Consider the following 23,379-nt stretch of genomic DNA (forward strand, 5'->3'; position numbering starts at 1 on the left):
TGAGCTGTCAGCACAGAGCCCGACGCGGGGCTTGAACTCACAGACTGTGAGATCACGACCTGAGCTGAAGTCAGAGGCTCGACCGACTGAGCCACCCAGGTGCCCCTGAAGAGGTGTTGTTTTAAGAATAAGAAAGAGGGCATTTGAAATAAAGAAAATGACATGAAAATTTCCTTGGTTGTCTGCCCATTGTTATGTAGAAATAATTTCTTGAATATTTCACCTGGTGTGTCCAGGGGCCTAATACCTAGGTGGTGAGTTGTAGAATTAACTGCACTTACTATCAATAACACACCCCAACAGCTTTCATTTATTGATCATTTAAGATGGGCAAAGCATTCTCCTATATTTATACAAGGTATCTCCTTTACTTCTCAAAACAACCCCCTCGGTAGATATTACTCTCATTTTTGCAGATGAGGAAACCGATGCTTCAGGAAGTTAAGTAAACGTGAGACTAAGGAAGGACTTGAATCCAAGCACTCTCCTGGCACCCTTCACCTCTGAGCTACCTTGTTTTCCTCATGCAGTTTCAAACCCGAGCATCCTCTCTTCTCCCGATCATGTGGAGCCAGAGGTGCCCAGAGAAAAACAGTTTTAGAATTCCAGCCACAACGCAAGGGTGCCTGTATCAGAGATTGACCTTCGCTTTGTTATCATATTTGCTCTATAATGCCTGAAAAGCATGACATGATTAACTTATGTGATGCCTCTGACAAGTTTGAGAACACAAAATGGGAAATAAAATCTGGGAATATTTTCCCACTGAAGAATCTCCCCCCACCCCGCTCCCCCTAGAGAATGTAACTAATGCCTCTGCCTTACCCTGAACAATATATTAGAACATTTAGCAATTGTAAAAATACCAACCACAAAAATGTGAGTCTGCTTAATTAACAGAACATCTTCATGGTAGAAGTTGATTTTATTTATCTGCCAGTGGAATCCCAAGAGGCAAAAAAATCACTACCAAGGTTGACCAAAGCAGATAATGAACATTATAGATTTTTAGTGAGGTTCTGAGTTCTACTGGCTTTATCTGACTGCATTAAGACACATACACATGCCAAGGTAAAGAAACAACATGTACTGAACTGATTGCACACAGACTTCATTGTTGGAACATTAACCATGATTGTAACAATGTTTTCACAGCTTTGCAATTGTGAGAATATAATGACATTATGGGAGAAGAAGGGGGAGAAGAAGAGGAGGTGATGAAGCTTAATTAAATATTCCTTGCTACTAGTATGAACAAGGACTCAAACACGGACACTCTGTGGAACACAGATACTAATTCACGCAACAGAGTGAGCAATTCAACAATTTACTGATGCAGACTCTGTATAAAATTCCTCTGCTACGATTCAGTTCTCTTATTTTTTTCCTGTATCCATGTAATCAAAATTTCATCATGATGAATGGTGCCTCGAGTCTTTTTTGGGGGGAAATTGAAAGCAGCAGCAGCAGCAGCTCTGAATACAAGAAATTAACTTTGTGTATAATACACGTAACTTCAGTATCCATGAGGTAACCTATGCCCTAACAACAAATATCTCTTGACACCAAGGGTTTTAACTTTTGCCAGTTCCTAATTAAAGCATTCTTTTAGAAGATTATTTTAGAAGTTTCTTAAACAACAATGCATGGTTTATGTAAAATATAAGAATCAATGTATACTCTCAAGGTCAGATTCAGGGCCAAAATGCACTACCTGAATCTAGTAACACATTTACTCCTTGCTGCATATAAGTTGCACATGAGAAACACAGGCTGCACTTTTCTGTGATCCATGCAGTAAATGTTCACAAAAACCAAGTGATCAATGAGACATCCTTCAGCTACTAAAATGAACACTTCCAGTCACACAGACTTATCAATGAAAATAAAAGCAGTGATTGATGCATCGAAACCATGCCAGGCTGAGTTAGTGCTGGAAAGACCACAATGAAAGCATGGTAGTCATGAGTTTTCTACTTGTTTTTATAAGGGATTGAGATTATCCTCGCCTCACATGGCTTTTCTCTACACCACAGGCTTTTGCTAACGAGGCATCTCAGGCTTCAAATGAAAACAATCATCCTTTAATGAAAAAGCTGAGAAATGCTTCTCTGGAGTTTCTGATCCTGGAGACAACTTGCAATAGGTCCTTAAGGCAAATGCCATGAGTCAACGAAATTGTAGAAGTCTAGAAGTCTCAGAATGTAAACATTAAAATCGCTGGCCAAGGAGTTCTCTCTGCGGATGAAAACTCCTCACAAGAAGACCTATCAAGAGAGTACCAGCTTCTTGGCTTTTGAAGTTCATGTGACTTTTATGTCCTAGAAGCACTGTACATTTTCTCCTTTGTAGAGACTTCTGTAGTGGATAAAAGTTCATGATGTTGCTTAAAAAAACAAAAACAAAACAAACAAAAAAACCACACCAATTGTAGTGCAGAGAAGCTACTCAAATACAAAGCAGTTTTGAGGTTTGATTTTGTTTGTTTTACTCTCATATTTTACTTTTGTGGTTGGCATATGGAAAACCAAACTGAGAAATCATAATGTTGGAGTATTTTAAAGGCATGCTATCATAGATATCAACAAGCTTATTTATACAATAAGATCTCTGCAGGAAGTGCTCAGCTCGATGCCACATTCCAGGATAGCCCCCGTTGGTTTCTTTTTCTAGATTGCCCATGTTTACAGGTTTCACGAATACCCCTGAAGTCTTCCCAGTGTGTTTGGCAATGATAAAATTCATGGCAATATCATCACAGTTTTGGGTTTCATCTATCAAGGCATGGACAGCTGCAGGTTGCCTCTGAAAGAGGTCAAGGTATTTGCTATTGAAGAATGAGGCTCCAATCAGCACCAAAGAGTACTGGTCACCATTTCCAAACCCCGGTGTTTGCAGTTCAAAACCTCCATAACTGTAGATACCTGATGAAGTAGACACATGCTTTCTAGGAACAAATCCTACAATTTGATCAGGAAATTGCTGAAAAGATGGAAAAAAGAACAATTAAGGGTGGCATTTCTTCAGAGCAGACATGGTAAAAAAGGCAATTATTTATTACAGAGAGAATTGAACTGATTTATCAACTTCATTTTATTCCTGGTTTCTACATTTCAATTTCATCTGACTCCAGGCAACTTGATAAATCTATGTCCTGATCAGTTGTAGGTCAAATTCCATCGCAACCCAAATACCTAACAAAATTTCTAACCTTACAAATGTTCTTTTAATTCAAATGATATCTGATATTAATAAATTCTAGTCACCAAGGAGTCTGGTTCTTTAAAGTTTGCTGCAGGAGAAGCTGACTGTATGAGTGCTATTCATTATAGCAGATAAAAAGATACAGTGTGATTATTTTGAAAAATGGTTTTAATCTCTTAGGAGTACATAAAGTTATGGATCTACAAGTATGATTCTACTGTTTTTCCATGTTGATTTCAATGTTTTTGAAAGTCACTGTTGATCTTAAACAATGTTATATTTTTCTCCCTTTCAGCTTGGGTGTTTCCTTTTTAAAAATATGAGAAAAAAAAAATGAGGTGTCTGGGTGGCTCAGTTGGTTAAGTGCCCGACTCCTGACTTTGGCTCAGGTCATGATCTCACAGTTTGTGAGTTCAAGCTCTGCCCTGGGCTCTGCACTGACAGTGTGGAGCCTGCTTGGGATTCTCTCTCTGTCTCTCTCTGCCTCCTCCCTGCTTGCTCTCTCTCTCTCTCAAAATGAATAAACTTTAAAAAAAAAATACAAGGAAAACTATATAACGAGATGTCAGCAGGATCTTTGAAGAAAAGATAGCAGTAAAACAATAATATTAAGATGAGAGTAACTAACAATAAAAATCACCAAACCAGAGAAAACCAGTGAAGCATGGAAAAGAAGTAAGAATTTATAGAGTTAAAGGGTTTAGTTCAATCTCATAAGTAATTTGTGTTTCACTCACTTACTGAACAGACATTAAACGAGGGACACACACACACACACATACACACACACACACATACATCAGGTGGGTTAATTCCCATTTCAAAAACTGCATAGTCTGGGGAGGACATGATCCAGATATGTGAACAAAGGATTCCCATACTACGAGATGCTTGTACACACAGTTGGGTAAACCTCTTGGAAGCACCGAGGACAGGGTGACAGCTGTATTGCTGGGAGGCAAAGGGGAATAGGGGGTCAATGATAAAGGACGGGAGGCTTCAGAGAGGATGTGCCATTTACCTAATCTAGGAGGATGAGTGAAGTTCCACAGATGACCAGAGGAGGAAAAGTCACAGCACTAAGTAGATAAATACAAAGGCCTGATAGATGTCCATCCCAGCCTTGCCTGCCTCTCTCGCTCACATCACTACACCATGCAGGGCACTGATGGGACTGACTTTGGGAGTCGGGTTACCTTGGGCAATGGATTGAAACTGTTCTTGCTTGTTCTTCTACGAAGAAAACCTAAAAATCATATTTGTCCATCTTTAATTATGGTTTACTTGGATTGTTCTAATTAACCATGGTTCTATTTACCCCGACCCCAGACATTTTAGGTAAATTGATGTTCTACCTGAAATAGAAATTTCACAGCTGGAGTGTTACATTAGAATTTTTTTGCCTAAAGAGCTTTTATTTACAAGGCTGGAGAAAGCGCTGATGGGGAAAAAAAAAAAACAACTTGTTGATCAGTATACTCAGCATGAATTTTGAAACTGAAGTTTTGAGAGCAGTGGTATCTACAGGGTACTGTGACCACTTACCATTAATATCTAATGTTCTTATATCCCAAGTAGCTAATTAAGGAGAGGTACTATAGTGCAAATTAGACCAGTATTGGGTAGCACAGTGTTTAATTATCTGACACAGCTCAGATTATTGGTATGTGGTTCGTTCTGGTTTCAGGTAACTGTACTGCAACTTGTTGTGTTCTGAAGTTTGTTTGTTTATTTTGAGTGAGAGAGAGATTGAGAGAGAGAGAGAGAGAGAGAGAGAGAGAGCGAGCATACACGTGTGCATGGGGAGGGGGGCAGAGAGAAAGGGAAAGTGAGAATCCCAATTAGGCTCCATGCTATCAGCGCAGAGCCCCATGAGGGCTCTCTCTTGTGAACTGTGACATCATAACCTGAGCCAAAATTAAGAGTTGGATGCTTAATCAACTGAGCCACCCAGGTGCCCCAAAGATTTTGGATACTACATGGTACTTTTATTTATTTATTTATTTATTTTAAGTAGGCTCCATGCCCAATGTGGGGCTTGAACTCATGACCCTGAAGTCAAGAGTCGCATGCTCTACCAACGGAGGCGGCTGGGTGCCCCTGAACTACAACTTGTAAAAGCCAAGTACTATTAACACATATTCACGAGCAAAGAGTTGTTTTTACAGAATGGCAAGCAATTTATGTCTGTTTATTCCAGCTATGATTGAGGAAAAGACCTACATAAACAAATAAATAAAATGGCCACCACAATGATGCACTGGAATTTCTGTTATCACTAATTTCTAAAAAGGGGTTCCAGAATTAGGATTAAATTTTGTCGGTGTAAAGTGCTTTCTTTTAAAGCAAGTTATATACAATATTAATACAGAGATACACTTCTCTTTTGAGATACAGATCTGTGGCCTTGTAGAAAATGTCCCTCGATTCCAGTCTCGGCTATATCAGATAGTTTCCTCATTGATCTCTGGAAAGTAGTTCCAGCTCTTCTCCCCAATATACCAAATATAAATCAAATACAGATAAAAGATAACTTAACTTGCAGGTTGGCTTAACTGAACACAAGAAATCTTGATTACCATGCACCAAACTTTTCTTTTAGATAAATAGTGTCTACCCTGTTTGAGGTGACTCCCACATTAATCCACACTACCCTGGGTAGACCTTCATGCTGAGGAGTTCGTAAAGGAAACAGCAACATTACCTGCCAAACCGAGAAAGCAAAGACAAGGTCTTGGGCACTAATTAGTGTGTCATCATCTACCATTAACACAGCTGAAACGAGAGAGAGACAAATTTGAATCCAACAGTTTGGAAATGAAAACAAAACTAGTATCTAGACGGTGTCTAGATAGATCATTCAAAGGAATACTTTTCTGGACAAAATAAGTGAACAAGAAATGTATTCTTGGAGACATTTGTCTTGTAGAAAAAGCGTGTGTTTGAATTGTAATTGATTTCATAATTGCCTGACTGGGAAATGATCATGCAGTTATCACCCACTATCCTAGAAATGAATGATCACGCAAATAAACAAGACTGGGGATCTTTTAAGCAAATTGCAATGCTCAAAAAACTGCTCTGAATGGGAGGAAAAGGGAGGTAGCAAAGAAATACATTAAGCATAAGCTGAATGCCATTTTACTACTTTCTCTGATACAATATGTAATTATAGTGTATCTTCTTTCACAACATTAACCTCTCTGTCACTGTTGCAAGACGTGTGATTTCTTCCCAAGGAAACTGCTTCTTGACATCTTGAAAATTGGCCCCTTAAGTTTTTCAAAGTGTTTCCTTTTGATTAAATTTTCCTACTTTCTCAGCATAATTACGACAGAAGGCCAGAAATACACATGCCCGCCTCCCAGCTCCGGTTAGCTGCAGCCCTTGCTGGCTAAGAACCCAGCTGCAACTCACCATTGGTTTCCAGTTCAGGAAAGACCTGGAGTCGATTTCTCATCCTATTTGTTGTCTGTACTTTGAAGATCACAGGGACGGGGTGAGGCCCTAGAGAATTCCATAACTCATCCGGTCCCTTCTCCCCAATATTGTTCCACACCACGATCACTTTATGCAGGTGTGGCACTGCCTGATAATGATTTAGAAGTCTCAGTAAGAGGTCTGTTCTGTTGTATGTCTGCATTATCAGAGTAAAGGAATCCAGGGTGGACTTGCCCGGGGATTTTATTTCCCTACGCAGAGTGAGCATCTTGTCTTCTTTAATATTTGGAAGTAAAGTGGTCAGAGCCCCAGCTACCAGCAGCAGCACAAGGATGGCCACCAAAGAGAAACGAAGCACTCGAATCCCCATCACTCTTCCAGGAAGTTTGCAGATGTGGCAGCACCTGGAATAGAAATGGAAATAAAATACAGAGTGTTAGCATTCTTACTGGTTCCCAGGTTTTTGTTTTTGTTTTGTTTCTTTTTGAGAGAGAGAGAGAGGGCACACGAGTGAACAGGGGAGGGGAAGAGACACACAGGGAAAGAGAGACAGAGAGAACCCCCAAGCAAGCCCCATGTTCTCAGTGCAGAGCCCAATGTGGGGCTTGAACCTGAGAATCATGAGACCATGACTTGAGCCAAAATCAAGAGTCAGAGGTTTAACCAACTGAGTCACCCGGGTGCCCCTTTGTTTTTGCTTTTTTAAGGAGGACAGAAGTTAACTTTATTTTAGTTGATTAAAAATTTTTTTAATGCTTATTTATTTTTGAGCGAGACAGAGCATGAGCAAGGGAGAGGCAGAGAGACAGGGAGACACAGAATCTGAAGCAGACTCCAGGCTCTGAGCTGTCAGCACAGAGCCAGATATGGGGCTTGAACTCACAAACCACGAGATCATGACCTGAGCCGAAGTCGGATGCTTAATCGATTGAGCCTCCCAAGCGCCCTTATTTTAGTTGATTTAAATTCACAGTTCTCCTGGCCTCTTAAAGGTAAAAATAAAAGGTACAGTGAACAAACCTCCTGGGCCTGTTTGCTTTGCAGTTATGGACAAAAGATCATCTACACAGAAGCCGAAAGAATTAAGCAGTGCCTTCAAAACTTTGTCTTCCTTTTAATGTGAAATATTTGGAACTGAGATTATTTTTTCAAATGGGATTACATTTCTCTTAGTAGTGTACTAATTCTTTAAACAGCTTTACTGAGATATCTTTGACATAAAAATTGTATATATTTAAAGTGTACAATGTGATGTTCTGCTATGTGTATACTGCTGACCCTTGAAGAATACAGGTTTGAACCACATGGGTCCACTTAGAATGTGGAGTTTATTCAATAAATATAGTAAAGTTCTTTCAATGGACTTTCTCTTCCTTATGATTTTCTTAACAACATTTTCTTTCTTTTGGCTTACTTTATTGTAAGAATACAACATATAATACATATACAAAATATGTGTTAATCTACAGTTTATATTATGGGTAAAGCGTCCGGTGACCAGTAGGCTATTATTTGTTAAGTTTGGGGGTAGTTGAAAGTTACGTGTGGATTTTCGACTGTGCAGGGTGTTGGTGCTCCTACCCTCACATTGTTTAAGGGTCAATTATACTTCAGTGCACAGATTTAAACTTACTTTTGGTAGCAAACTTTTTTCCAAATGAAATCATTTGCAGAACCCTAATATAAGAAACAGATGATGATGGTAGTAGCAGCAGCAACAAACAATTACAGTGGGTTTACTACTTATCAGGTCCTGTACTAAGAGCTGCACATGTCATAATATGTACTTACTCGCTCAAATAGACAAACAGTTATAAGCACTTATTGTGCCAGGCACTGTTTTAGGTTCTGTGGATACAGTAATGAATAAGATGGACAAAGTCTCTGCTGTTAGAAGGAGAGGAAGCAGTAGAGAGGGGCAGACAAAAAGTAAACTCAAAGATAATTTAGAATAGTGGTAATGAAGAGAATAAATCAGAGTGGCATAAGCAAAGACCAGATTATCGGGGATCTTATCAGCTGATGAAGGAATATAGATTTGTTTTTAAACGTTTATTTATTTATTTTTACATTTTTTTCAACATTTATTTTTGAGAGACAGATCATGAGCGGGAGAGGGGCAGAGAGAAAGGAAGACACAGAATCTGTAGCAGGCTCTAGGCTCCCAGCTGTCAGCACGGAGCTGGACGCAGGGCTCGAACCCATGAACCATGAGATCATGACCTGAACCGAAGTCAGATGTTTAACTGACTAACCACCCAGGAGCCCCTAAACGTTTCTTTTGAGAGAGAGAGAGAGAGAGAGAGAGAGAGAGAGAGAACAAGCAGGGGAGGGGCAGAGAGAGAGGGAGACACAGAATCCGAAGCAGGCTCCAGGCTGACTGCTCAGCATGGGGCTTGAACTCATGAACCATGAGATCATGCCCTGAGCTGAAGTCGGACACTTAACTGACTGAGCCACCCAGGCGGCCCTAGAGTTTATTCTAATTGAGATGGAAAGCCATTATAGGGTTCTGATCAGGAGAGTGACAGGATCTAGTTTATTTTTTACTGTAGCCTGGGTTAAATATCTTTCTCAATATTACGAAGCAACTAAGAAATGGATGTGGAATCTATACCTGGGCAAATCTGCTGCCAGAGCCAGGCTGTTCATCATTATGAGCTAGGAATATACTGCTGAATTTCAATTCGGGTTGAAGTCGGGGAGGGCTTTGGAGCTTCCAAATCACCCTGTCTCACAGTACACGAGGGTCAGGAGGTACTGTAATCAGCTATGTACTCCCCTATTCCTCATGGTACCTGAAGGATGTGCTTAAGGTGGCTACAGAATAGTAGGTGAACCCCCGATTCGTGTGGCCTGGACACTCATTGGCCAAACACGTCTGTCTGCTCAGACCTCTCATTCGCTTACGTCAGAAAAGGCTGAATCTCACAAGCAGTTTTACAGAGATGTGGAGCTTTGATTTCCTAGCCTCCAATACAGTTTCACTCTGACCCCTGCCGCCTCCTTTGGGAGCACTGCTGACTTTCAGTTTTTGCTGTTTCCTATTCTTCTATTTCTGCTTCTGATTCCAGACTTCCTTACTTCTCCACAAGCCTCCATAAGCCTGTGAGGGAAGTCCTTACCGTGCATTTCGGCAGCTGAACCTTCCTATACATCTTAGCATATATCCTAGATCCATTTGACTGCTCTGTTCAAGTACAAAAGCCAGAAAATGAGGAAAACAGATATTCCTTTAAAGGACTGAAAACAAAAATCAACCAGACATTCCTAAATACTTAAAAAATTCCTTTAAGAAAAACATAGATTTTAGAACCGCAAAGAATGAGGTTTCATTATTCTTGATGACTTTAATGGATCCATAGTCTACCCTTATTATATTTTGGTACAATTTCTCTTCTTAGGCTATACAATAAATGAATACTCTCATCCATTCCACAATACAGACAAATATGATAAAGCTAGAAGAGACTTCTTACTGCTCCCTCACAGCTGTGGTATGTTAACTGTACCAAGCCACTGTCGCTGTCCTTCTCTGTGTAACACTGCCTCTGTACAGTTGCGTTTTTGTTTGTTTGTTTGTTTTTGGTTGTCTCCATCTCCTTAGAAAAGTACAGTGTTTGTGGATACCTAAGCTCTTGACTTCACACCCTGTGGTTTAACTCAGCATGTGCTGCCACACTACCATTCCACAGGCAATCCTGACACTGTGGTGTAAATCTTCCCATCCTACAGATTAGATTCCCAACGAAATCTCACTTTAGTTTCCAAGTGATGTTCAGTCAACCTTTTGTTTTTCATTAAGATTTAGCAGTGGTGGAATTCAAAGGACAATCCCATTCTCGTGATCTTGTTTCACACGGTAGAGTGTTTTCTAATTGTAGAAACGATTTATATATAGTTCAGCAAGGACATAGAGAGACCATATAGTCCATGACTTTAACATCTCCCTTTGAAGTTTATGAGAATGGGGAATGGAGAATTCCAAGGGGGGTGGGGAGGGGCATACGCTCCATGATTGTACAGTGGGCGGAGGCATGTGCAAGCAAAGAAAGAGGTTATTCATAAGATCAGGGGGATGGTCATTGTCATTCAGCAGCTCTCACTTTTCAATAGTCCAGATCTGTAAAGCAATGTTACCTTGTAGTAACCTTTACAGAGATTTTTCAAAGATACTCTCTCCAGGACCTTCTCTGCAGCCTGTTCTGTTAAGAAAAGCAATTTTGTGTTTCTCCTTTTATCATGGCCTCACTCAAGAGATGAATAAAATGAATTTATTTTTGAAATAACCTTAGCTTTACTATGATTATTTCTTCAAGGACAGTAATTTAAGCTTTAGAATACAATGTTTTCATTACATGCACCCTCTTACTAAAACATATACTATTAAAGTAGTCAACCAAAAACCATTATGAATTAATAACCTTGGTTCAAAGGCCTTGAAAATCCTTCTAATATATTGAATCAAAAGCAGGTCTCATAAAACATATTTTCAGTTCTGCATAAAAACGGCTAGCTATAAACGAGAGCAAAGAATCATCCAGCAACTGCATTAAAATATACCCTGATTAAAATCTTTGTGTTCATTTTCCACAGCTGACGAGGAATAGCATATTGTAAAACTTACACAGAAGTGTTTCTAGCTTCTGAAGTAGACACATAACTATCTGGCATTTTAGTCTAGAAAAAGTAATGAAAATTAATTACTGTAGCCTACTATAAGTATACATTATCAAAGACACTCATGAGTATTTCACTTTTGTCTAGACTTTCAAGCAGGATTTATCCCCATGCCCATCATAGAAATTTCCTCAGATAACTTCTAATCCCCTATTTTACCTGTATCAAAATGTGGGAGATATGAATAATTTATCTTTAGAAATACAGTGTAAATATTTCATGTGGTATTTATTAAACAATGCAACCCAATATGCTAATGTAAGATTTTTAGTCTGTCTAGAAAAGCAAGAACTTCAGGGGCGCCTGGGTGGCTCAGTCGGTTAAGCATCCGCCTTCAACTCAGGTCACGATCTCGCGGTCACTGAGTTCGAGCCCCGCGTTGGCTCGGAGCCTGGAGCCTGCTTCCGATTCCGTGTCTCCCTCTCTCTCTGCCCCTCCCCCATTCATGTTCTGTCTCTCTCTGTCTCAAAAATAAATAAATGTTAAAACGAAATTAAAAAGAAAAGCAAGAACTTCATAGACCGCAGTGCAAGTGGCACGTGTGTGCTTCGAGAACAGGTGGAGTCTGGAGCCCCACTGCAGGTCCACCAGAAACAGTTCCAGATCCGTTCGGAGAGGAACGAGGAATTCACTGGCTATTTGGATTCCAGTTTATGGGTTTCTTCTGTTCTTTTTCTAGAGAAATAACTTATCATCTAATTCACAGCTTTGAGCTTTGAACAGGAGATAGGAGAAAGAACACATCTGGATGGTCTACATCTTCTGTGCAAAGAACCAAGAAGGTACCTCCTAGCTCTCTTGCCCTCAATTCCTACACCTTCTTCTTAGATTTTTTAATTTTTTTTTTAATGCTACAGGCATTGATTTACTGACACCTTGTCTCATTCTAAAAAGGATCTGACAGCTCTTAGACTATTCCTCCTCTGCCTTTCTCCAATCCATGACTACAGATTAAATGTGACCTTAATAAACACGGTAAATGTCAGCATAACACAACAAAAAGTCCTCCTCTTCTCCTGATTATCTGAAAAATCAAAGATTCCCAAATGGTATTTTTTTGCACATATGTTGTTAGTTCTTCATAGGTAGAGAGCACATCCGTTTGGTTATTTTCATATTGTTATTCTAGCATCTTCTACACCAGGAATTTTCAGCTGGGGATGACTTTGTTCTCCAGGTGACATGTGGCAAAGACCAGAGGCATTTTTGACTGTCAGGACTGGGGAGGAGATGCTATCGAGTGGGAAGATGTCACGGTTGCCGCTAAACATCCCGCAATGGACAGGACACCCCTCCAAAGGGAAGAATTATCCAGCCTAACATGCCAATAATGCTGAGGTTGAAAAACCCTGCTCTACATATATTTTACCTAACAAGACCTACTTGAACATGATTGGGGGAAGGAGCACTAGCCAAGTGGCCTCTGAAAACCCCAATGCTTTGGTTATGAACCATAAGTGATAAAGCCATGGCTCCAAAGCTGCCCCTATATTTATATGCTTTACTGCACAAACACATAAACTCAGAAAGCTGAAAGAGAGCTCAGAGCTCTCCTAAGTCAACTTCCCTATTTCATTAAGAACCCAAGGTTCAGCATAAGGGACTTGCCTAGGTTCATGCAGCTACATGTGGCACACCAGCAGCAGAACCAGGGCAAGAATCTAGACCTCCTGATGGCACAGTCCGTGGTGACCCTTTCCACTGTATGGTAAATGGTATATTATGGTAAATTCTGCAATCATGGATCAAAAAATCAGTACGCAAGACTGTCACTGTCTGTAAGATAATATAAAAACTCATACTTAGTATGCTGGAGTATTTTTTTCCAACGTAAGATTTATCTCCAGGGTGCCTGGGTGGCTCAGTCAGTTAAGCATCCGACTTCACCTCAGGTCATGAACTCGTGGATTGTGGGTTTGAGCCCTGTGTCGGGCTCTGTGCTGATAGCTCTGAGCCTGAAGCCTGCTTCAGATTCTGGGTCTCCCTCTTTCTCTGCACCCTCCCCTGCTTGCACTCTGCCTCTCTCTCTGTCAAAAATAAATAAACTTAAAAAAAAAAAAACCCAACAAAAACAAAACAAAAAGATTTATTTCCTATACCATAAATTTCACACACTTAAAGTACAACTGACTCTCAAACAACACAGGGATTAGGAGCACCAACCACTCCACCCTGCACAAAAATCCACGTATGACTTTTAACCACCCCCCCCCCCAGACGTAACTACTAGTAGCCTACTAAGGAGCCTTAGCGATAACATGAACAGTTGATTAACACATATTTTGAATGTTATCTGTAGTATATACTGCATTCTTACCATGACATTAGCCAGAGAGAAGGAAATGTTATTAAGAAAATCATCAGGAAGAGAAAACCCATTTGTAGCACTGTACCGTATTTATTGAAAAATATCTGCGTGAAAGTGGACCCGTGCAGTTCAAACCCATGTTGTTCGAAGGGTCAACTAAAAGGTTCAGTGGCTTTCAGTATATTCACAGAACTGTGCAACCACTGCCACAATCTAACTTTAAAACATTTTCAACACCCCCAAAAGAAACTCCAGACCCCTCCATTAGCAGTCGCTCGACATTCTCCTTTTCCCCAACCTCCCCGCCAGCAGCAGGCAACCACTAATCTACTTGATCACCATAGATTTGCCTCGCCTGGACGTCGCATATAAATGGGAATCGTACAGTACATCACCTTTGTGTCTGGCTTCACTCAGCATAATGTTTTCAAGGTTCACCCATGTCATAGTATACATCAGGACCTCATTCATTTATTTTTTTTATTGCCATGTAACATTCCATTCCCGTACAGATAGAACACATTTTGTTTACCTGTTTATCAGTTGCTGGATACTCGGGTTGTTTCCAGTTTGCTATTATGAATAATGCTGCTCTGAACGTTCATGGACAGGTTTTTATGCGAACATGTTTCCATTTCTCTTGGGTATATACTTAGCAGTGGAGCTGTAGGGTCACTATGTCAGAATCTTAAAAAAAAAATTTTTTTTTAACATTTATTTATTTTTGAGAGAGAGAGGGAGAATGTGGGTGAGTGGGAGAGGGCTAGAAAGAGGGAAACAGGATCTGAAGCAGGTTCTGCACAGTGAGCACAGAGCCCAATGTGGGCCTCGAACTCATGAACTGTGAGATCATGACCTGAGCCAAAATCAAGAGTCGGGTATTTAACCGATTGAGCCACCCAGGTGCCCCAGAAATTGTTTAATATCTGAGAATTGAACAGCTTTTGGAAGAGTATTATTTGAAACGTTAAAAAAAAAATCTCTTAAATGTAGGTAGGAGAGTAAGAAAGTAAATAACACATAGTTTATAAAGCAACAGTTGCACATTCTCTAATGCGTGTCTCTAAATGGACCAGGAAATTTGAATTGTCAAAAACCCACTATTCAGTGGGATATTTACTTATATCATCTACCAAAATTCCTTAGAAGGAAGGCTGCTAAATGTTGAATGAATAATTCTTTTCTCAGGGCCAGTTCCTTCAGACTGAAAAGGCAACAATTATCCAGACAGAAGAGGAAAACAAATATGCCAGACCATAGTATGAACAAAGATTAGTTATGTCCTCTGACTCAGAAAGTAGAAACGCAGTGAGCAGCCTGACGTCGTACATTGAGAAGCTGTCATTTTCATTTTGATGCCACAGATGGCAGAGGAGCAATAATTATTCTGCCATTTCACTACTAGATTTGCCTCATATTGTACAGATTGTTTTCTCCTCTGGTTCATCCTCCAAAATATGTACTTGCCTAAAAACTGATGATTATAGAATATAGATACTCAGAAAAGGGCCTGCGGCTGCCAAGAGATAAAATCATTTCCAAAGTGGAATGCAGAAGCCAATTCAGAACCTGGGCTTTCCTTCCATGAACATGTGAGAGGGGTTGGAAGAGGTGGCTATGATGCAACTGATGAGCAGCCTCTGACCAGGTTCATGGTCACATGGACACATATTGCTCAATCTGAGGCAAATTCCAAAAGGACTCTTCTTTTATGATATCCGACAGTCAGTGTGCTGGCTTAGGACTCCATGTGTTGGTACATGCTATTTTCACTACCTACAAAGCCCTTCCTGGTCCCCACCTGACAAACTTCTACTCCCGTCTGTCCCCTGCCAACTATCTTTCAAAAATCTCGTCCCCTGCGAAGGTTCCTCTCAAGCTCTCTAAATCTCAGTGCTCCTGGGAACTGAGAACACACCGTCACAGGGCTTTGTTTCCAGGTATTACGACCATGAGCTATGCTCCCTCTGGAGTGTGACATTATCTAGAGGGCAGTTTCTGTTAGTATCTGTAATCCACAACAGCGCCTGGCCCATTTCAGTAAGTGCTTCCAACTCTTTATGGTTAAATGACAGGGGGGAGGGGCGCCTGGGTGGCGCAGTCGGTTGAGCCTCCGACTTCAGTCAGGTCAGGATCTCGCGGTCCGTGAGTTCGAGCCCCGCGCCAGGCTCTGGGCTGATGGCTCGGAGCCTGGAGCCTGTTTCCGATTCTGTGTCTCCCTCTCTCTCTGCCCCTCCCTCGTTCATGCTCTGTCTCTCTCTGTCCCAAAAAATAAATAAAAACGTTAAAAAAAAAAATTAAAAAAAAAATGACACGGGGGAATCTATGTTTAAATTGTCTTCAACAACACAATGGATAAGAAATGCCTGAAACTAACAGAATGAACTTAAATTAAATGTAAACAAAGGCCCCCTTAAGCCTATACAGTACCCAAGAAAGCCTTCCCTATGCAAAAAACCTGGGTTATCCCCCATTTGGCGACTAGAACAGCCAGGTATGAAATGTGGTCTCAAGCACAAGCCACCTTTCTACCATCAGTTCTGGGACCAAGCTACCTGATAAATACAAGATGTCCCACAACTCTCATTTCTCCCCCACATCTTTTCAAAGATATTCTGCATTGAAATACCTTTGCACATTCTTGTTTCCATGGAAGCTCTAGGAGAAGACCGATTTGCCTTGGGGGAGTCATCACTCGTTAGATAAGATCACCCTTGTGAATTTCCCCAAACCTTTAGGGACTAACAAAAATCAGAAGCTATATGACTCCATCTGGCAGGCACTATACACGATTAACCAACAGACAATACAATCTTACCTAGCTGAGAAATGAACATTTAGTTTCGATTCAGAAACTGACAAAAACAAACAAACAAACAAACAAACAAACAAACAAACAAACCAACCAACCCTTAGACTTCAGGACAATTGGCAGAAAAAGAAAACTAAGTGAGAACACTGCCCCCAAGTGTCATTCACTATTGCCTGGAGTAAGCCTCTTGCATTACAATTTCGAGCCACGCAAACTAGAATTTACTTCATGGCAAAACATAGAATGCCAGAAATAGTACATGAAGGTCACTTTTCTTCAGAAGTCTTTTCCAGGTGCTCTACGGTATCCTGGGAAGTTTGGCTGTTAGTATTTTCCCCATATTCAAGAAATTCATTCTTTTCACTGCTATTTTTTTAAGTGCCATACCACTTTTCTCATCCTTTTCCAACTTTTTTTAATGTTTATTCATTTTTGCAAGACAGAGAGAGACAGCACAAGCAGGGGTGGGGCGGGGGGGGGGGGGACACAGAATCTGAAGCAGGCTCCAGGCTCTGAGCTGTCAGCACAGAGCCCGACGTGGGGCTTGAACTCATGAACCATGAGATCATGACCTGAGCCGAAGTCAGATGCTCAACCAACTGAGCCACCCAGGCGCCCCTCCTTTACCAACTTCTATTCTCTGCTTCCTAAATGATTTTCCCTCACTTTTCCTCCTGAAGAACCCATCTGTTCTTACAAGGCTCTTCTTAACTCCCATTACTTTCTTCATAGGTCTAAATACATCAAAATAAGTTAAGTTATTTTGTGTTATTAATAAATATTCTGTATTTAGGAATAGGAAAAACTGGAGTGGGAATAGACTTATAGTCATAATAAATGATAAAAGTGTCACAGTGTCAGATTCATCTTGTGATCATGCTGTATTTATGATCAATGGTACAGTGTTCTGAATGGACCATTCAGATGACCACAATCTAGATCACCTGTGTCATGGACTGGCTACTAGCATGAACATGATTAGTCTTTTTTTATATTCACAGTCTAACTGCCGACATATATAAGATCCCTGACAGCCAATTTAAAGCCTGTCTTTTAGAAGGCTTAGTCCTGCAGTCACTTCATTCTGAAACTGTAGTTCTGAAACAGACGTGCTAAAGCAGATTGATAAAGAGCTACCTTTACTGCAAGACCACATTTGAATAGATAGATGCTGCAGCTACAGGTCATTTCTCACTACAAGCTGTAAGCAATTTCTGTACTGGGTACATTGAAGATCAAGTCCTCCTGTAGGCAGCCTGGCTGAGTGAGCCATTCTTTTATAGGTAAATCAAGGTTGAGTGAATACCAAGGGCTGCATTTAAAACAGGGATAACAGCCAATAAGTACCTGTGTTTCCATTTCCCTCTCCAATCCTACCCCATATCCATAGCAAAGGTTGCCCAAGAGTCCTGGCATTTTTTTTTTCCTCCTAAGCCTCTACAAAAGCATCATATTCCTTTTAATACTTCCTCAGACAGCTACTGTCAATTAACTGGATTTACTTAATCATCACTCATTTAAGAGGACATAATATATAAATATTTTGTGTAAAGTTTTTTTAAAAGTACTGCCTCCTTTAATACAGCCATTTGTTAGGGAGGCAGACAGCGAGGTCCTCTCTACCCTCAAAGTGCACAGGTTATGCTAGATAAAATTATGCTAGATAAAAGTTTGTTTTAGCCTTGCAGCCTTCTCCCGGAACTGCCAATTAATTGTAGCTATGATGAAGATGATGATGATGATGATGTTTGGAGATGACCAATTCCATGGACATGTATTAGGGTCAGGAGCAGGAATGGCTTTATTTCTAAGAGGAACATCCACAACTTGTAAGGATCCAAGGAGTCAATGCATCCTAAGAAGAAAGCCTAGAAATAGAAAAGCATTTTTAGCTCAGTACAGTGCCATGCAAAATTAGTTCCAGAAATGGGTCAAAAAGAAACCAAGTACATCTGCAAATGTATTACTTTTACCATTCTAGGATAAGAGAGCTTTTCATTTGAACTTCTGTTTCAGTCACAGGAAAATGGAGGGAAGGCAAGACTGTCAGGCAACAGATCTCTGGAATATTCTATGGAACCTTCTTTCTGTTACAAAATACTGGTTTTCAGCAATAAACTCACATTCCAAAATAGCTCTCTAACAGAAACAGATTTCATACATATGAATTATAATTCATAAGTAGTTTCAGATATCAAACCTAACATCAAAGCAATCCTAATTCGTATAAACTTTCTAACATTATTAGAGGAAGGCCAAAATACCATGGTAAACATTCATCAGTCAACATTTACAGGCCCCTCCCACCTGCACCAGACCGTCAGGCCCCAGGGATGGTAGTGCCCAGACCACCCAGTCCCTGCCCTCAGGGAGCTCAGCAACAGTAATGAAAATTGGCAGACCTCTGCCTTCTGTGTGCTACAGAATATATCAAATTGGCAATGTTTCAAACTTTAGAGAAGGAAATTAAAACGTATCCACCCCCATTTTGTAGATGGGATAGCTAAGACTGAGCATGTTAAATGATTTTCCCTGAGCACAGTAGGTCCCACCAAACTCCAAACTCTCACACGTCAGTCACTTTGTATTTTCAGTGTCCTCTGCACAGTCTCTTATCTTCAGCTTTGTTCCAGTACCAGAGTATTTCAACTATATGGGTATTGGCTTTATTCTGTAAGCTGAACTATTTCAATGGATAAGACTAAAAAGAGGCCTTACAGTATTTTCTAACAGACCCTGGCTCAAGTAAGAACTTTTATTTCCAAGGAAACAAGAGTACCTCTGTAGGAAATCATTTTTCTCAGATAAAAATATTGGTACTATACTCATGTTCACAGCAGCATTACTCGCAATAGTCAAAAGGTGAAAGCAATCCAATATCCACTAACAGAAGAATGGATAAACAAAATGTGTTATATACATACAGTGAAATATTATTTAGCCTTTAAGAGGAAGGAAATTCTAACACATGCTACACCATGGATGAATCTTGAGGATATTATGCTAAGTGAAATAAACCAGTCACAAAAAGACAAATACAACATGATTCCACTTATATGAGGTATCTAGAGTAGTTAAATTCATACAGATAAAAAGTAGAATGGTGGTTGCCAGGGGCTGGGGGAAGGAGGAAATGGGCAGTTGGTTAATGATACAGAGTTTCAGTTCTGCAAGATGAAAAAGTTCTGGAGATTGGTTGCTCAACAATGTAAATATACTTAATAGTACTAAACTATATACTTGAAAATGGATAAGATAGTAAATATTATGTGTACTCTACCACAATTAAAAAAACCAAAAAAAATACTGGCACTTACCTCATTATGGTAAAGTTTTAATTTTTTAAAAATTTCCTTTATGGCTTCTGTAATTGATAGGAACAGGATCTCTTGGCACTATTAGGGGAAATCAAAGAATTTTCTGTGATGTTTTTGTCAGTCATCAGGAGATTTTTAAAACTGCTTTTAATGCCATTGTCTATAGGCTTCAAATTATTTTTAGAAATTAAAATTAGGTGTTCTGTGTTTTAAAAGTTACATTTAGGGGCATTCACTTTTGAATGTACCTTCTCTGTAAAGAGAGCTTTCCTACTATTCTTACTTTCGAATCTTATATTCTAATAAACTTTTGTCTGCTGCTCAATAAATAAATAAATAAATAAATAAATAAATAAATAAATAAATAAATATTTAGGCAGTGAGATAGAGAATGTCTTCCTGTGAGGTTGCAGCTAACGCTGCTGTATTTTTGTCTTCATCTTTGGGATGTATGCAGAGGCAGAAAAAAAAAAATCACATCATCCTATCTAATGGGTTTGTACAACTGAAACCTATATGCCATATATATGTGCCATGGAGCAAAACCATGGAATACAATTTGCACTTATGCTCGATTTCTAGATTTTTAAGAATCTGTAGTTTTATACACCATCACAGTTTCTTTTTTCACTCGAGGTTCACAGGGCATTCAATTTGAAGCATCTAAAAAAGCATGGGGTCTAAATTGGGCTGCAGATAAATGTCAGGGTTGATCACTAAGGAATGACGGATGGCATCCTTCCTATTCCTTAGTGACAACTGTCTGAAAGGAGCTGGAACCCTGACTGGAGATAAGCGTCTGCCCCTTTATTCTCTCTGCTTTCATTTCTCACAGTCCTCAATCACATGTCTGAGAAGCTGGGGGCTTTCTCTGTTGCTTAGTGCAATGCAATTAATTAGTGGAAGAAGATCTAAACAAATGTTCAAAAGTGCAGGATAGGAATCTACTTATTAGTTTTAAATGTTCATTACTATATCTATTTTATAACCTTAAAAACCCATTTAATCTTTTAAGACATGAAGGCATTAAGAATTATGGTTGGAGTCTTTCAAAATCCTGCCTCTGTAACGACCACCTGAATTGAGCTGAAGAATCATTTTTTGGTTTTCTGAAATAATGTTCCTTCATGATACAAGTTATTGAAGGGACAATAGGATGGCTGGGACAAAAGGTTGGATACATACCAAAAGACTCTCTGAGTGACAGTTGTGTCCCTTTGCTACACCAAGGGCATACCTTGTACACATATTAAACATCAGACAATTCTAAAATCCTAGACTGATTTGCCTGTCACCCTCTCTCCTCACATCAGCTTCTTCTTCCCAAAAAATTCTTCTGGGGAAAGAACTTTTGACTTAATTGGCTTTTTAACTGTTTCCCTCCAACCGTCTTGTGTCCAGTACAGAGCCTAGCAGATAGCAGACAATAAATGCTGAATGAAAGAAACTAACTTTAACTTTGATAGGACAATATATATTGGTCAACATATATAGAAGAAATATTTCAAGTGACAAAAGAACTGAGACACAAACATTTCCCACTCCTAGAACTTTTCCTGATTTAACTAGTGTCCAGTTTGTATTTCCAACAAAATGACTTTAGTATTGAAGTTGGTAATCATGCCATCCAAGACTGAAAGATGTGAAGTAGGACTGTCACTTTTTGAAGGGAGAAGGCCCTCATGGGAATATCTGTATCCTTCCGGGTGGGGAATGGGGCAACTGGGGAGTCCCAGGAAACCATTGTAACTGAAATCAAACTTCAATTTCTCCAACTTGTATTTGAAAGGGATAATGAAGATTTCTCCATACACCAGCTGAGAAATTTCTTATTTGTAGCAATATAGGATAAAATGCAGAATTTATTTTCAAAGGCAGAATACAAAAACACAGGTTCAAATTGCATCTGACCTTGATGAATTAAGAGAACACTGGAAATCAGTTACTGAAAGCTGGTTATTTGCATACATCCCCCCCCCCCACTTGATCATATTGAAATAAAGCCGTTTGGAGAAAAACCCAATTACCATGGAAATACTTATCTTTAGCCTAGTTTGCACCCACTTAATGTTTCCCCAGCAGTGCAGCAGAGTAAAATTCAAAGTCTATGGCTAATATAAAAGCTTCCTAAAAAATATATGTAAATTCTACTGATTAAGAATATTTCTATGTTTAAGTTAAAATAATGAAATATATGTCCAAAAAGGCAAAGAGAAAATACTCTTTCCAGAACTTAATTTCTGGAACCTAGATGTTTTACACAGCAATTTTAATTAACATGAACACTGAATAAAATTATATTTTCAAAAATTAAGCCAACGAATCCCTATCTCACTCACGCACAAAGTTCCAAGAACCAGAGCAAAACATGCATGTATCCTTACTGCAAAAATTTTTTTTACCACAAAAGCATTTTGCTATTTCCTTACCTCGAGCGCAGACGATTGCAGTGTGGACAGCAGATTTACTTGCTTGCAGCCTGGTTCTCATAGAACGGAAGGGGCCTCTCGCTTGCTCATTTTTTGTTTTTGTTTTTTTCTAAACCCAGCAGCGTGCATCCACCCAGCCTCATTCGCTGGATTGATAACCTGGAAAAAACACCGTCCGCAAAGTGAGCGCCTGAAGCAGGGGACAGTCCCCGGGTGGCCGCCCCTCCCTTTCGGTGACGCTTCACTTCCTGTTAGACTAAAAGGCAGTTCCCAAGAAGCTCGGTTTTGTAGTTTCTAGCCCACTTCCAAAAGCCAGCCCTCCTTTCTCGCATTTCTTCCCCAAGGTAACAACTTTTAATCATTCACGTGATGGACCACCTGACCTCACCCAACCAAACAATTTTCCGGAAAGGCGCCCGCAGGAAGGTTCCAACCACTGTGGGTGACTGGGGCAGGCCCGAGGGCTCGTCTTCCTGCGCCCCGCGATCCGTCGCATCCCACCGACCGGCCAGCTCCTCCAGCATTTCCCTCAAATGCGCAGGGCGGCTCTGACAAGAATTACAGCCGCGGCTGCGGCCCTCAGGATGACCTGGAAGTGAAGAGGGACCTGCACGAACTCGAATTTCGGGTGGTTCGCGGGCTGAGATTGTCCGGGAAGCAATGCCTTACCCAAACCTCAATTCCAACACGGTCTCCTAGGAGTTTCCTTTAAAGGGAGTCTTCTGATACATTTAACATTCTTTAGAAAGACACTTATTGATTGCTTCCTACTTGGCAGTATGGAAGGCCAGGCGCTGTTTTGGGGGACCGGATTACTAGGATTTGGGTGCCCCAGAGTTCACCCAGTAACACCATCACGCTTCCTGCGGGCTGGCAGCAACGCGTTCTGGGTTTTAAAGCACTGCTACCTAAAGCACCGGGACTTAGTTAAGAGGGGGCAATGGTGAAAGGGCAGGCGCTGGACACCAGCGCATCCGGGAACATCAGTGGTAGGCGGTCGGGGTGGGCGAGAGCAGGCTCAACCAACCAGCCATCCCAGTCTGCGGGTCGCCACCTCAGGATTTTTTCGTTCCATCCCAGGCCAGCGCCTTAACTACCTACTAGTTGCCACCTTTTTCCGCCCCTACAGCGCCCCCGCCGTAAGCTCCGCCCCTCACCGCGCAGGTCCCGCCCCCCAGCCCCGCCTCC

General features: G+C 40.5%; 1 protein-coding gene and 1 long non-coding RNA gene across 6 annotated transcripts; both read right to left on the reverse strand.

Annotated features, from left to right (window-relative positions):
- Positions 1-906: 906 nt before the first annotated feature.
- EXTL2 (exostosin like glycosyltransferase 2) lies at positions 907-23,271 on the reverse strand. 5 transcript variants are annotated; one of them, XM_040471116.1, is made up of 6 exons: positions 23,050-23,271; positions 22,192-22,350; positions 19,763-19,840; positions 6,622-7,049; positions 5,909-5,979; positions 907-2,982 (listed from the first exon to the last, which is right to left on the reverse strand). In XM_040471116.1, the coding sequence occupies exons 3-6, from the start codon at positions 19,765-19,767 to the stop codon at positions 2,494-2,496; spliced, it is 993 nt and encodes a 330-aa protein (XP_040327050.1). In that variant the 5' UTR covers positions 19,768-19,840; positions 22,192-22,350; positions 23,050-23,271; the 3' UTR covers positions 907-2,493. The 5 variants fall into 5 exon arrangements, with proteins under 5 accessions (XP_040327050.1, XP_040327049.1, XP_040327048.1 ...); XM_040471115.1 differs by lacking the exon at positions 23,050-23,271 and adding an exon at positions 22,861-23,010; XM_040471114.1 differs by lacking the exon at positions 23,050-23,271 and adding an exon at positions 22,580-22,738.
- Positions 17,303-19,129, reverse strand: LOC121027571 (uncharacterized). The gene is made up of 2 exons (XR_005788801.1): positions 18,419-19,129; positions 17,303-18,313 (listed from the first exon to the last, which is right to left on the reverse strand). It is a non-coding gene; the product is annotated as an uncharacterized LOC121027571 (long non-coding RNA).
- Positions 23,272-23,379: the final 108 nt, after the last annotated feature.

This window comes from Herpailurus yagouaroundi, unplaced genomic scaffold (assembly GCF_014898765.1).
Source record: "Herpailurus yagouaroundi ecotype Mexico unplaced genomic scaffold, PumYag 77, whole genome shotgun sequence".
NCBI lineage: Eukaryota > Metazoa > Chordata > Mammalia > Carnivora > Felidae > Herpailurus > Herpailurus yagouaroundi.

Bases quoted from the DNA above. Each gene is read 5' to 3' on its own strand.
- EXTL2 (XM_040471116.1), bottom strand. The intron at 5,980-6,621 runs GTGAGTTGCAGC...CTCTCGTTTCAG, and splicing joins TCCTGAACTGGAAACCAATG to CTGTGTTAATGGTAGATGAT. The intron at 2,983-5,908 runs GTAATGTTGCTG...CCATCTTTTCAG, and splicing joins TTGCTTTCTCGGTTTGGCAG to CAATTTCCTGATCAAATTGT.